The sequence below is a fragment of the Nymphaea colorata genome, chromosome 1, assembly GCF_008831285.2.
Source record: "Nymphaea colorata isolate Beijing-Zhang1983 chromosome 1, ASM883128v2, whole genome shotgun sequence".
NCBI lineage: Eukaryota > Viridiplantae > Streptophyta > Magnoliopsida > Nymphaeales > Nymphaeaceae > Nymphaea > Nymphaea colorata.
This window is the reverse complement of record NC_045138.2, coordinates 24283625-24299221: the sequence shown is the minus strand read 5'-3', so window position 1 is coordinate 24299221 and position 15597 is coordinate 24283625. Positions and strand designations below refer to the sequence as shown.

General features: G+C 39.8%; 2 protein-coding genes across 3 annotated transcripts; both read left to right on the top strand.

The window, feature by feature from the left end:
* Positions 1-987: 987 nt before the first annotated feature.
* Positions 988-4892, top strand: LOC116265860 (lysine-specific histone demethylase 1 homolog 2-like). The gene is made up of 2 exons (XM_031646818.2): positions 988-3425; positions 3550-4892. Exons 1-2 carry the CDS (start codon positions 1892-1894, stop codon positions 4278-4280), a joined length of 2265 nt encoding a protein of 754 aa, XP_031502678.1. The 5' UTR covers positions 988-1891; the 3' UTR covers positions 4281-4892.
* Positions 4893-7484: 2592 nt separating this feature from the next.
* LOC116245847 (uncharacterized) lies at positions 7485-10789 on the top strand. 2 transcript variants are annotated; one of them, XM_031617426.1, is made up of 2 exons: positions 7485-7504; positions 10495-10789. In XM_031617426.1, the coding sequence occupies exons 1-2, from the start codon at positions 7485-7487 to the stop codon at positions 10787-10789; spliced, it is 315 nt and encodes a 104-aa protein (XP_031473286.1). The 2 variants fall into 2 exon arrangements, with proteins under 2 accessions (XP_031473286.1, XP_031473285.1); XM_031617425.2 differs by lacking the exon at positions 7485-7504 and having other exon boundaries at positions 10302-10789.
* The last annotated feature ends 4808 nt before the right edge of the window (positions 10790-15597 follow it).

Below are 15597 nucleotides of genomic sequence, written 5' to 3'. Positions count from 1 at the left end.
ATCGAGTTATATAGCTCGAGAAACCTGGACCCAGCCGAGCTTATCATAGCTCCAGCGCAGCTAAGCCAAGGCAAATTGACTGTTAAAGAAAAAAAAATCGTTACAATACATGTGGTTGGACAAAAAAAAAATAAAGGGTTTAAAAGAGAACCCGTTGTATACAAATTTAAAGAGTCCACTGTGCTGAAACGTTTTTATATAGCAAACATGTAAAACATTTTCTGCATATTCTATCTAACAAGCTTAATCCAGCTTGCTTAATTGGAGCTTGAGCTTGATTCGTTATAGCTACTCGAGCTGAACTTTGGTTTGAAGTTTACTTATTTAAAAATGAGTTGAGCTTGAGTTACTGAAATCATTGTGCAGCTATGAACAAAAGGTGTTTGACAAGAGAAACTTTGTCCTCTTGGAACTTATGTTCTTTGAATATATAAATAGAAAACTCTGTTGTTCTGAAAATATGATAAAAGATGCCACGTTAAATATGATAAAACTCTATTAATGCATTATTATTTTGTTCTTGGAATGGCAGATGATACTTTACCTTTTATTGTACATCTAATAGCAATAATCATCAATATCGTTGTATACAGTTTACATATAACAACTTTCATAACCATTCAAGCGAATTTAGGTCATAAGGGAGCCGTCATAGATACTTTCAAAAACATGTTTAAGTTTTAAACAATTTAAAAAACATACTTAATTTTTAATATGTTTTTGACAAAAATGATTAGATTTGTGAAGAAACTCATAGAACATGCTCAAATTTTACTATTAAACACATTTGAGTTAAAAAAGGCATGTAATTGAGAATCAGTTTCTTGATCAAGCAAGGAGTAGTTTTGCAAATAAATCCACATTTAAGCATTTTGTTGTATCTAATTTTTCTCTTTATACGCCAAACACCAAATTGGAAAATGGTATAATAACTACCTACTGTTGCTTCTTAGGGTTACACAGAAAATGACGGCCTTATTCGCTATTTCGATGTGCAATCATGTTTGTGGGATTCATCATTTTCTTCCTTCATCTCATTTTCTGCTTTCAATTGTAATATCAATACTCGAGGGAAGGACCTTCGCCAGATAGAGAGAAAGAGAGAGAGGAAAGAATTGGATTGGCGTTGGGAGCGAGATTCAAGTCCTCTAAGCCAGGAGGGACATGAAGAGATCGGATTGCCATTAGAAGCCCTCAAATCGACAGCGGGAGTCGCAACCGCAACACAACCACTCAACCAGCTCTAGAGAGAGGGGAACCAACTCGCCGGTCATTTTGTGGCGAGTACTGTTTTGCCAAACCGTAATAACGATAATCACGTACCGTTCTTCTAGGGTTACGGTATCGGTCGTGATTCCGGCACCATCCCGCTCCTTTTCAACTCTCTCTCGCGCTCCCGCTCTCCCGCGCGCTTCTTGGAAGCCTTCTCATCACAACCTGCAACAATCTCTCTTTTTTTCTCTCTCTTTCTCATCATAATCAGAACCATATCTCTCTTCCTCTCTCCCCCTGTGCGTGGTGCTTGCCCATAAGTGTCTGGAGTCTTTCTTGTGTCCATTAGAAATCGAAATCAAGAAAGAACCGCCTCGCTAAAGGTCACCGCCTCAGAAACAGAAACCCGGACGCGGCGAGAGTTTCAGCCCTTTGGAATGCACCACCAAAGGTAGCTATCTCCAAACTTCAGTCTGTCTCTGTAGGGTTCTCGTTATTCAGCATGTCTGCTCATGTTTTCACGTACCCATTTCACCATTATGTTCGTAAGAGAGCGATTTCCACGCGTGTTTTGAAGTATGCCCATAAATTTTAGCAAATCTCCATGACCTAAGCCGATTCTGCCCGATGGATAGACGTGGTCGTTAGTTTCTTGTTCTGTGTATTTACTGGTGACAAGATGGGGGGCACTGCGGCAGAGAGTAGCTGTAGGAGAACAACAAGGAGGAATGCAGGACGCAAAAATTATGATGAGAACATGATAGATGAGATCATGGAGAGCCATCTTGGTAGCGTTCCGAAGAAGCGGAACCGTACGGTGGCTGATTTGCAGAAGGAGACGGAATTAGAGGCCATGATTGCCTTGTCGCTGGGGTTCCCGATTGATGCGCTGCTTGATGAAGAGATCAGAGCTGGGGTGGTTAGTGAATTGGGTGGGAGAGAGCAGAATGACTACATTGTGGTCAGGAATCATATCCTGTGTATGTGGAGGGATAATGTTGGTAAATATCTGCACAAAAACGAAATTATGGAGTCAGTGAGCAATGAATATGAAGGGATGGTCCGGAAGGCGTACGAGTTCCTTTTGTCCAATGGGTATATCAATTTTGGGGTTTCAACTTCTATCAAGGCAGAAATTCCCAAAGAAGCTACTATGGGCAGTGTGATTGTCATAGGTAGTGGTCTTGCTGGATTAGCTGCCGCAAGGCAGTTATTGAGCTTTGGTTTTAAGGTAGTAGTTCTTGAAGGAAGAAAGAGACCTGGTGGGCGAGTTTATACAAAGAAAATTGGCCGCAGAGGTAGGTTCGGTGCAGCAGATCTTGGTGGTAGTATTATCACTGGAATCCATGCGAACCCACTCGGAGTTTTGGCAAGACAATTGTCTCTTCCTCTTCACAAGGTGAGAGATAAATGTCCTTTGTATAGGCCGGATGGATCACCATTGGATGAGGAAACCGATTCAAAGATTGAGTTCATCTTTAATAGATTGTTGGACAAGGCTACACAACTGAGACAGACAATAGGTGCAGAATCTGCAGCAGGGATTTCACTGGGTTCTGCTTTGGAGACATTCAGGCAGCTCTACAGCGTGGCGCTTAATGTGGATGAAAGGCAACTTCTTGATTGGCATCTGGCAAATTTGGAATTTTCAAATGCCGGTCTCCTGCCACAATTGTCACTTGCATTCTGGGATCAGGATGATCCATATGAAATGGGTGGGGATCACTGTTTTCTTGCTGGTGGTAATGGTCGCTTGATCGATGCTATGTGCGATAATGTGCCTATTTTCTACGGGAAGACTGTGGATACAATTAAATATGACAGTCATGGTGTTGAAGTGATAGCTGGAGGTCAAGCTTTTCAAGCTGATATGGTAATATGCACAGTGCCGCTTGGTGTTCTCAAGCGTCGGTCCATAACGTTCTCTCCAGAGTTACCTAAAAGGAAACTCGATGCAATAGACAGACTGGGTTTTGGATTGCTCAACAAAGTGGCCATGATATTCCCCCATGTATTCTGGGGTGAGGAGCTTGATACTTTTGGCTGTATCAATGATGATAGTTCAAGGAGAGGCGAATTCTACCTGTTTTACTGCTGTCACATGGTTTCAGGCGCACCAGTTATTATAGCTTTAGTGGCAGGTGAAGCTGCGATAACATTTGAGAGCACAGATCCAACCCATTCGCTTCACCGGGTTCTAAGTGTTCTCAGAGGTGTGTCTGTTGGGAAGATGTCCTGATACAACTATTTTTTTTCTTATATTTTTTGGGATGTTAGTTCAAACTTTAAAGGCATAGTTTTACTTGCCCTGGTAATAACCTTTAGCCACGTTTGCAGGTATATACAGTCCCAGAGGTATTGAAGTACCAAACCCCATTCAGACGATATGTACTAGATGGGGAAGCGATCCTCTGTCCTGTGGTTCATATTCACATGTCAGGGTTGGGTCATCTGGTGATGACTATGATATTCTTGCGGAAAATGTGGGGGATGGTCGGCTTTTCTTTGCTGGTGAGGCCACATCCAGGCAATACCCAGCCACCATGCATGGTGCTTTTTTGAGTGGATTGCGGGAGGCTTCTCACGTTCTCATGGCTGCTAGAAGTAGGCAGACTGCTGTAATGAAGTCCATACCAAGATATTCTCAACTGTCCGAGGATATTCTCGTTGATCTGTTTAAAAAGCCTGATCGGACGGTTGGAAAATTTTCCTTCATATTCGATCCTAGAACAGATGATCCCAACTCTATGGGGCTCATGAGGATTTCTTTTGGAGAAAATCATGACGTCTGTGACACCAAAAACGTGGGCGAAGGTGAAAATGTTAGAATTCAATGCTCATCTAAATTACAATTACACCTATATGCGGCCATATCTAAAGGAAAAGCAGATGATCTGAAGTTGGTTAGTGGGAGCAACGAAAATAAGCTGATTTATCTTCATAAAAATATTGGGCTGAAATTAATGGGGAGTAGAGGATTAGGAGCATCAGGAAACTGCTTAGTTGCAAGCATTGCTGGTGCACGAAAATCCAGTGGACGAAGCAGTTGTTCTTCTGTGAAAACATGACAGCTTCCTACTGCACAATGTTTCTTCTGAACATGCTTACGCAGTCTTCTTGAGTATTCTTGCACGTTGGGATTGGTATCCATGCCTCGAAGAAAGATAACCTAAGATATTGGCACCAAAGATGGTCAAAGGAGGCAAAGAAAGCCCAACTTTCATAGTCCTTATTGCTTTTGCTATGGGATGAAATGAAAGACCCACTATTTTTTTGTCTGAAGAGGACTGGTTCCATATTTGTCCATCCATTTCAGTGAATTGCTAATAATTCTTTGAAGGGCACCTAATGAAGTGATGATTCAAATGATTGTTGAATTTACTGTTTCTACATGCCTTTTAGAAAAGCAAGGTTCGCTAACTTGGAGAGAATTAAAATGCCCAGAAGCTGTTACTGTGATATATGGGTATGCAGCTCCATTTAGGTGTATTGTTGTATTGAAATGCTTTGTAGCTATTTGCTGCAACAATTTCTTCTTATTTTGCTGTCAGTGACTCGGTGTACTCTGCTATGTTGTTGAACCATTTTAGGTTGCTCCTGTTGGTGTAATGTATCATGCACGTTAGCCTTTCTCTTTGTTTTAATGATTCTCTTAGCTGCTTTTTTTTTGTGTTTTCCAACTTTTTTACTTTATTTACTCTCTTATAATATCTTTTTTCATTTTTGAGTCGTTATTGTGGATTCAAATATACGTGATGGCCTGATAGGTGAGACTATTAGCCTATATTGAATTCTTAGAAGTTCGACCTTCTAGTATGTGTACAATTTTAATGTGCTTTTATTGTGGTCTGCTTTTCACTGTCAACAAATCATTCTCACATATTGCCCAATGTGGTACTCCAAATAGCATTTCTTGCTAAGCTAGAATCGCATCATAAGGTCATATATCCACAAAAAGCTCCGCAACTTTCCTACTTGTCTGCACATGTGAACTGTTACAAAGCACAAGAATCATGGCAGCATGCGATATAATGCTACATCTACAATTTGCATAAATCTGACCATAAAAATGGAAAACGTAGAAACTTTCAGAAACTCTCCTAATGATTTTGCGACAATGAAAGAGTACATTAGTTTTTTGATAGCGTTAAAAGTGCACACAATTATTTTCATGGTTGTTCAGAAAGATTCATAAGCTTGTCTGCGTCAAATAAATTGTTAATTTAGTCAACAAATTATTATTTACCCTCTAAAGACACAATATAAAACGATGTACATGACTTTATTAATGCAATTATGTTTTCTTTGAAACAATTTGAGGAAACTTTAATACAACTAAATTAGAACATAGAACTAATTGATAAAAGGTCATTTTTTATTAATGCGCAAAACTTAATTGTGTTTCTAGCAATATTGAAGTCAGATATATCTATAGTCAATTCCAAAATTTTACGTGTGATTTTGAAAAATTAAGAAAGGAATATTAACTTCTATATCATGCTTCATTGAATTTGTTTACTATTTTTTACATATTAAAGTTAGATGTCGTTTTTTGACTCATTTGAAACACCTCTAGCATTCATAAATGGAGTGGTTGTTCTTCACTATATTGAACTTTGAGTTTTAAAATGCATTGGAGGTGATTAATCCCATTTACATAGATATACTATCCGTAGTATGATGTACCTTGACTGCGACGGCGTTGTGATTAAGTGTATGGAGGTGCAACATCTATATTGTGATCCAAAGGCAGTTTTTTGTTTTTCAAATTCTAATGCAGAAAATTACACTCATGATGTGAGATTTGACTGCACTTCTAGTGGTATGAAGTGTCTTGGTCAGTTCATGTGCCTGTAAGGCCTATAGCTGCTTAGGCCTGTGAACATGGTGGTGCTCTTGATATTTGATCTCTGACTATTTTTTTTTTGACAGCCAAAACCCATTCCACTGCACCAACTCTCATAGGGCTCAAAGACACTTTTTCAAGGTTTTATGTTTTCAATGATCAAAATACAGTTTTCTCTTACAGTTTATTTAATAGTACATTAATTTTGAAGCATAGTGTTTCAACTTTTATACCTATTGTCTGAAACATAAAAAGAATGTGGTTCGTAATGCGTTCAAATGTTATAACAAACCATTGTGGACTCTTGATTTTACTTTTAGAAAAGACGCATAAGTACCAAAAGTTCACGATCTAAACATATTTTTCCTTCAATAGTTAATGAAATTTTAGCATAAACCATCACTTTTGTTTGGCATGGATGTTAGACCGTTGGTTACACTTTGTAGAAGAGTTGGCTCCTCCTACCTTATTATAGGTAATTTGAGCTGGTAGTTTTTGAAATTCTTCGAATTAATGTGGAATGGATGAGTCATCAAGTAATGATTTCCTTCTAAGAACACAGCGGCAGACAGATTGCAAAAAATGATGTAAAAAAAAAAGAAATTTTCAAAATTAAAGTAGTAATTATTCACGGTATCTATATATGAATGTATGTCTGCGCTTTACCATGTATACATCTATATAATCATTTTAGGAGTCTGCAGTACTCTTTGAATAGTAGTAGAAGGATAACCACTTGGACTTGAAGTTCATAGTTTGACTATGATTTCCTTTTTATGAAAATCAGTTTTGATCATATACTGTTTTGCCTTCCGAAAGTACAATTCTTATGAGAATCTCTTGTCTCACCTCTTGTTTTTCTAAATATGCTTCTTCTTGCATTGTGAAAATGTACAGATCAGCCCGGATTTTAGCTAATTCAAAGCTTATTTAAGAAAGACAAGCTTCTGCAGAACTTAGAAGCTTCCCAGAATAAACCATTATAGCAATGTGCATGTATGAACTTAAATTTCTAGTTCTGTTACGATGGAAATGAATTCATATATACCAATGTTCGTGATCAAGTTTTAGTGACTGGTTCCTAGTTAACTTCTTAGGAGCACAAATACTGCTAGTTTGAAACTTTGAGGTGATTTCAGTAACTATAGATGACGAAATTGCTTCTATTTTGGTACTTTTATTGCCGCTCCATCTCAGCTCCTATCTGTAGTTCCATAATTGCGACAACAATCCAACTCACCTATGGGGGCACAGCTCTCTTGGATCTCTGTAACATTGACATCGTTGGTAGGCTTCATTTTAGTATCAAAATGGAACTTCATAATTCGAAGTGCTGATTCTCACCATCAGCTGCTTAAATGCCAGACAGAGCCAAGTACCTTGTCCTTGCTACTGAGTTCAAAACGAAACCCAAGTCTGAACTCACATGGGATCCGCAGCAGTTGGGTATGCCTCCTCGGCCCCCATCTATAACTATAACTTTAGCAGTTAGCTTGCATAAAGAATGATGCCCATGCTACTCACTGCCTGCATGACAGCCACAATCCTCCCTGCTGCACCAGCCACTCAAAAATAAATATGGGAAAGTGTCATTTTAAATAACTGGGCGGCTAATCCACCACCCTGATTAAGGTCGAAGCCTACCCCTATGCCCCTAGGATCCAGGACAGCTTTAGGTGTCTCGAGATGAGGCACATGCTATGTTTAAGTGTAATCTTAAGTGGAGATTCACAACCATCAAATAACTGAAGTGGGTCAATTCCATTTCAGATAGGAAATCTGCATTTGTCATATTCTACTAGGCCATTCAGATAGCTCGAAATTGAAAGCAAATGGGAGGGAGTAGCAATTCACAAATTGTTCGGTTCTATTGCATGGGGGTAAAATAATATGTATTTTCAATTGATTTATTTCGTTAATGATATCCTCTTTCTAGTGATATTTCTTTCTTGAATGCTCATCACGTTTTGGATGCTACATCTTATTTCTTAGAACACATGTTCTCATAACACGTATTTTAAGAATTGCATGATCATATTTCTAAGAAATATGGCATGATTATGTTCATTATTTGTTTGTTAATTTCAGAAACCTCATCTATAATCACGTCATAGTAACTAGAACAAGAACGTGATATTTTTGGAATACGTGTTATAGGAAAATGTGTCCTAGAGACACAATGTCAACATCCTCTTGGACTCTCAATTAGACCAGTTGAGCCCCCCTTGGAAAACTTGACGGATTTCAGTAGGGTGAAGTACTGATCCAGCCAGTATGCGAGTATGCGACGACTTACTATCCAGCCATCTCTTGTATTTCTGACTTTATAGTAGAAAGATTAACATGTATAGATTTGATTTGGATTACGACTGCAAGAACACATGGCTACATGGCTCCTGGTATGCACTAAATTTCAAACACATACGTTTTTTAGAGACGATCAATCCAGTGGCAGATCAGATCAAGTACATGTTGAACCTGTGGAGCTTTCTCCTGCAAACAAAAAATCAGTTGGAATTATTCCCTAGAATTTTAGAACCTCAAAAAACTCATTAAATTAGATCTATCCTCCTCTCTTTCTGGTTCCATGCCTTCTTGTATAGAAGAAAACTTATTCAGGTTTTCTTCTTAGACCTTGGTACAAATTATGGTCTGTTGGACACTTGGCCCTTAGAGATAAATAATCTAAAACTGTTTCTACCATTCAGAGAAAGGAACCAACTGTTAGCTAACATATTAGAAGTGCTCGGAACTTATCCCAACCTAATCTAGAGTAGCTTGAGCAACAATGAACTTTTTGGTGCTCTTTCGTCAAGCTGGGTTCAATGCCATTATCTCACACACTTCGATGCCTCCCATAGCAACTTCATTGACAGGATTCTGTGTTAGACCTCTCAAATGGCACAACTACAGGAGTATGTACTTTGTGCTAATTATCTCACTGGACAGATTTCAGCAAGGATATATCAGTTAACATTCTTGTCTGAGACAAATGCATGCGAAGCTTATGTTTATGGTGGTATACCGCTAACGATTCACAGGTTAAAGAAATGAGAAGAACTGGACTTACCTTCGAACAATCTCAGTGCGAAAGTACCTCAGTAACTGGGGCATCTTGTTGCTTTGATCGTCTTGAACTTGAGGAACATAAAAGTAGGTGGAACAAGTTCCATTTCGGAAAAGCAATGTGCAAAACCTGCAGATCCTACTAGAAGAATATCAAAACCACAATGCATTGGCAGTGTCAAAACCAAGCCAAAGTGGGCAGAGAAACACAACCTTGTCAGCCATTACTGTACCAATTTTTCGAGCACCCTTGTGTCTGTCACTTTTGGTATTTGCACAGTTGGTCAATGACAAGTTCACAAATCTGGCCTCATGGTTGATGAAACTGTATGGCCCTTAAAAGGTGAAAATTGTGTTTTTGGAATATATATTCCTGTGTCCAATGAATACAATTTTCTTGTTTGAGAAAACATGACATGATTATGCTCAACTTTTGATTGATAAATATGAAACCGATTTCTGTAACAAAAACATGGCCTTCTTAAATTACATGTTTAAAAACATGCATTCTACTATCAAACACCCTTTAATGCGTAGCCCTGACTCCCCACGATTCGCTTTGTGAGTACGTGTTTCGTGCTTTGACCACGAATTTTTCATAGAGATAGAACTAAGAGAAAGTGCAGACAATAGAATGGCATGGATAGAACTTTATGAAAGGTCAAGTTTTACAATGACAAGACCAACAGAAAGTACAGACAATAGGATGACTGGGTTTGGAATGTATAGAGCTTATTATCTAAACGGTAAGAAAACCACTTGACATTTTTTACCACTTGAAAACTGTATTTCAGTTCCTAAAGTTAAGTCCAACTTTTTTTCAAGAAAGAATAAAATAAAGCTCACCTAAAAACTTTTTTTCAATGCTACCAGACGCTCCTATAAAGGTGTTGAGTTCTTTCAACAACTTTTAATTGAATCTTCTTGAGCCTAATACTTGGAGATCTTGCTGACGGCCAAAGAGTTTACCAAAATATAATTCAGGTTAAGTTAAACCTAAGTTGAATAACATGGGTTAAGCTTGGTATACTATTTCATTTGTCCTTCCTTAACCTGATACTAGTGTCTTGGCTGAGAAGGAAGAAGAACAAAAATTCAACTTGGTTAAAATATTTTCTTAGCACAAGACATATTTTTTGACCCGACATACATTCGTTCAAGTACCCGAACTCGGCTCACTCACAGGCTGAAACTTCAAGTCCTCCTCAATCGGTTGCATTCTGCAGTTCTACAGATCGTTGGGCGAGACGGAGGCAGGAATCCCTCGAGGTTGATCGATTGCTGTCAACTCGGCGATTCGTTTTGGTGAAGAAGGGGAGCTCGATCGGAGGCGATCTTGTTCGATTTGAGAAACGGTAAGCGGAGATGAGTCTGAAGCAGATTTTGACGTCGGCGGCGCTCAAGGGAGTGACAGAAGCGAGGGCTAGGATCTTCGGGAACGTTCTCAACGCGACGGGGCAGAGATCTCCTCACAAAATCCTTCGGAAGAAGCTGATCGGCGATAAGGTGGCGGAGTGGTACCCATACGACATCAAGAAGGACGATCCCCTGGTGATGGGGAGGCTCGAGCACGAGTGCCTAGCGAAGCTCGAGATGCTGAAGCACCGAGGGAAGGGCCCCCCCAAGAAGGGACAGGGCAAGCATGCCGTTAAGCGTAGCAAATAAACACTGGATGCATTTTGGGTAGGTGATGCTCTTTTCTGATCTGTAGGAGTTTGAGCAGTTGATGATGAACTGCCGTGAAAATGTTTGATTATTTGTTTCGGAGGATGAAATGAGAAAGTTGATTGTAGTGTCAATCTTGTGGTATACTGATGGATAGGAGAAAATCGACATAGAACGAATTGCAGGGCATTAACTTATATAACATGAATGAGTTGCAATTTAGTCTTCACATCAATAAACATGAGTTCAGGCTGTTCAGCATGCAAATGCATGTCACACTACTTTATCCGAAAGCGCAAAATTGAATAACGAATCGCCCCAGTAAGCATCGTATTTGCCAACTAAATATTTGATGTATACATGACCTTTGTGGCACTTGGTGGTGCCAATATGTTCCTCCTATTGGCAACATCACTCTTTTGTATCTGAAGTAGATGCATTTAACATAATCTATTTGTCTATATCAAATTCTACATTTCATTCGGATTTAGAGTCTATTTTGTGGATAGATGGTCAATGGTTGCAGATCGATGAGAACATGGAGCTACTGATGATAGAGAGCAAATCGTCCAGTTGCAGATGAGAAAACTAATTGCAAGTCATCTAAATTCTAACAACCATATCGTGATCGTTGTGATACGCATTTTTATGCAATACAGCTTCAAGATATATTTCACACTAGGACTTGATAATTAAACTACCTTTGAATGGTAAAACAAACAACAGTCTGTCGCTTGCAGTTAATCGTGTCACAACCCACAAAGACTCAATTTAGATCGCCTGTAGGCCACCATCTTCCCATTCCTCGACGACGACTACATGATTAATGACGACCGTGGCTGCAACAAGCACCTGAGATTCGTCGGGCCCCAAATCTGTCTTAGTGAGCTCTCCGGTGGACCAATTCGCACAAAGTCCTATATCACCTGAGATTCGTTAGGCCCCTATTCTGACATGAAGTCGGACGAGTCTCGTTCAATCTCCTGGAGGAAACAAAGACATGACACAGACCGATGACAGACAAATGTCGTCGAACGTCCTCCACGGTCTCTCCTCTGATTTACAAGCTGCAGTAATTCACGCCAAGGAGAGAATGAACTCCCCTGCCGGTGAACAATTTCTCATGATTACACATTGACATTCCATTCTCTCTTTCTCGTAAGCACGATTTGCCTAGTGAAGGAGGCACAGTGCGCACGCACCGTTGTTCGTGTACTCTCTACAATCACATGAGGACGTGTAGCATTTCAAGTAGTTTTTTTGTCTAATATTTGCAATAAACCCAACATATCTGCTGGTCATCGAGTTGGGTAAATGAATTGCAAACGCCTAATCAGTAGTATAATGTTCATAAACCAAGATCATAAACGCCAACTTACTTACCTTATCTTTTTTGAATTAATTGAATTTCATTAGCTGCCAGGGATGTATTTCTTCCTTTTGTGGGGAGTATCAGACTTGTATTTGAATAACTCTCTGGAAATAAAAAGAATCTTTATTCCATGGAATGGACTTACACTTCACTGAACCAACGGGACATGCTGCTAGTTGGCTTACAAAACATTGGAATAATCAGGTTGATGTACTGCTAGCTTTAATACATCTTTTCTGTAAATTCTGCCAATTTGCATTGCATGGCTTTGTAACTTCTATTGGCAGTTCAGATTACTACCTGGACCACCATAGAGGAAAGCATGGTTCACGTTGCCACCTTGATTGCCAAGGTCTTTCATTCATAGCACTCGGGCAGAGTTACTGCAGGGATGAGACCTCTCGAATCTCTGAAATGTTGGCGGTATCAACAACTTTTATACTGTGGAAATAGCTTGCTTTTCCATGTCCTTCCTCGGAGAAATGGCTGCTTCCCATGTCCGTGGCTGTACTACCACTGCCGGGGTGACAGACTTCTCCTCCCCAAGTCATGTTTTTTCACTTTTCGATAACCTTGGAACTATCGTTCCTGGCCAGTAGCCAACTAGTTCCGTCTGAAATAGGAACCACCAGTTTCCTGTCTTTTGATCCTGTTCATAAATGCGTCCAACTCTTTAGTTCTATCATTGAACTAACAAAACGATCGCTCATCTCTCTCTCTCTCTCTCTCTCCCCCCTCTCTCTCTCTCTCTATATATATATGTGCCTGTGTGTGTGTCTAAATTTCATGGCAGATTTTGAAAACTTACATTATTTCATATTTTTGGAGAAAATGAGAAAAACGGATAACCATTTGTTATATTAACGTCCAACTCTTCAATACAAAGAGATCTATTAGCTAAATTTCAAGGTATTAAGTTGCTCAGAGACTGAGGCACATATCGGTAGGTATCTTTTTTCCAAAAAATCTTAGACAGGTGACACTTGATAAGCTATTCTAGCACTTTACTGTTACACTTTCACTTTTAAAAATTTCATTATCTAAACAGCATTTGAAATAGGAGCCGTTTTTAAGTCAAATGCCTTAAAAGTGTACTTGCAGCCTTGGACATATAACAATGTGTTTGAAAGTATTTGAAGAAAACTGGGTATATATATACTAATGCATATTTAAATTTTTAGACCTACACAGTTGATTGCCAATGGAAACCATAACAAATTGCTCCATGAATTTACTCCAAAAGTTATAGGCAAATTCATGAAACACTATGTTACAGCATTTTATAAATCTAAATCAATCTTGCCAAGGAAATTGTTTGTTACTGGTTTTATTGCCAAATGGCCCCTAAAGAAAATATACATTTATTGTTTCCTGCTAAGGCTAATGTGCTGATGAGAGAACCTGCAAAACCATATGAGAAATCTGCATAGCTTAAATATCTCAAAGATTGCTTCATATTGGGTGCCACCATATGTAGGAACAGGATGGATGGCAGCACCAAGACCCACAGTTTTGCTCACTTGTACAGAACCAGGGCGAAGGTCATAGCAGCCCACTGAACGATAGCCATCCGTCTGTAGGAACAAGTGCAAGTCAAAATTAGCTCTCTGCAGGACTTTTCTGTTTTTCTGTGGTTAAGATATCCTTTCCTATTCTAATGGCCATGTTTTCTTCATCTAAATTCCAACATCAAGACTCGGCTGAAGACGAGAGAGCCAGCTTAGCGTCCAATAGCTGAATAGGCGTGTCTCTGTGTCGCCATTAAGTTGTGGCCATACGGCCATACCATTAAAATTCAATAACTGGCAAAGCAAGGAGTAAACTGAATTCAACTACTACTAAGGGAAAATCTTTAGGTCCAAGTGCAACTTCCAAGACCTTGGATCAAAGTAACTCTTACCATTCCTCACTTGGATGAAAAAAGTTCTCTGATCTAACTGTGTATAAGGAAGCAAGTAATTATGTTTGCGTTCCCCAACAAGTGGATTCACCGATGCAATATCTGTTTGCTTAGGTGCTCTCTCTCTCTCTCTCTGTGTGTGTGCAGCATACCCATTTTATTTGTGACAAAATCCCAACAATAAATTTTGCACCCAATGCAGGATAAGGGCATAGTTTAATTGCTGAATTAGCGCTGTCGATTGAAAGACCTTTTCAATTGACGATTCTCAACATTGGCTACGGAAATAAATACGGAGTCATCCAGTTTAACAAGTGTGTTGGCCTTGGTAACCTGCGCTTTCTTATTCCAGCTGAAGAGGATGAATAGATTGGAGAACATACTATCCATCCTGCTTCAAGGCTGGTAGCCAGAAGATACTCTGAATTCTTGATAACCACAAGTTTCGATGCGCTGGAATCATCGCCTGTTCCGACCTGTGGTCTTCAGATGTTGAAAGTTGCCGCAGCTCCCAAATACGGGCCGCCATCGACGTGAACAGGAGCATGCTGGTCGATCAACGCAGATGGTTCATCAATATTGAACAATTTTCATATACAGGAGAGCAAGTAAGCCCTTAAGCATGCATTTCAAGAAACATGTTTTACCTTGTGGCTTGCATTAAGAAGAGGCAGTGACCTTGTAGAGTTAGGATTGAAAATGGTGATGGAGTGCTTTCCGATGAAACTTCTGCTGGCATAGGTGTAAAAGTTCTGGTGCTCCTCAGATAGGGAGCATGGTGCGCCTCAGGATAGGAACTGTGCCATCGGGGCAGCTTCCACTCATTTGCTGGACTTGGCAGTGTTTGCCACTTGAATCATGGCTCCCTCGAACGGCCATACCTTCTGGGTAGAGGCTAGGCCTCATCTGCAACAAGTTGCCATGAAAATAAAGCTTCTGCTGCTAGTACTTTGGCAGAAATAGGATCAACGAGAGAGAGAGAGATGTAGGCCTATCATAATTAAGGGGCAGACACTTTCGATTGTTTTGTTTACAAGTCCAGCATGGATACGATTGATGCCATACTTGTTTGTGAACAATCTTCAGAATCAACACAACCAAACTGACCTTGGTTCTTGATAGACGCATTCGTGCCAAGATCTCTGAAAAGCACTAGTCTTAACAGGTGGGGTGGGCATAGAGCAACACGACGTCACCCTCTATGACAATACGAGAGCTGACAATCATGAAGGAAGAAAGATTGAGGTGTGGACCTGGATACTGCGATTTCTCAAGGACGGACGATCAAGGGCCGGTTGGCTGCAGCTATCCACGCAGTTGATTGTATCACCGTCTTCACTCTGGGCCACGCAACAAAAGATCGGAAATGCAAAAGAACATGACCAAAAATAAAAAAATATCAAATGTTAAGGCAACTGAATGTTAACTGGATGTACTCTTGGATAAGTTCTGCAAAAACCATGCTTCTCATTAACTATACTGCTTTCAGAATTCACTGCATGAATCAGGACCAAAATAGCTAGCAAAAGAGACGTC

Coding starts and splice junctions, on each gene's coding strand:
- LOC116265860 (XM_031646818.2), top strand. CDS start 1,892: ATGGGGGGCACTGCGGCAGAGAGTAGCTGTAGGAGAACAACAAGGAGG. Junction 3,426..3,549: donor GGTTCTAAGTGTTCTCAGAG/GTGTGTCTGTTG, acceptor CCACGTTTGCAG/GTATATACAGTCCCAGAGGT.
- LOC116245847 (XM_031617426.1), top strand. CDS start 7,485: ATGGGATCCGCAGCAGTTGG. Junction 7,505..10,494: donor ATGGGATCCGCAGCAGTTGG/GTATGCCTCCTC, acceptor AGCGGAGATGAG/TCTGAAGCAGATTTTGACGT.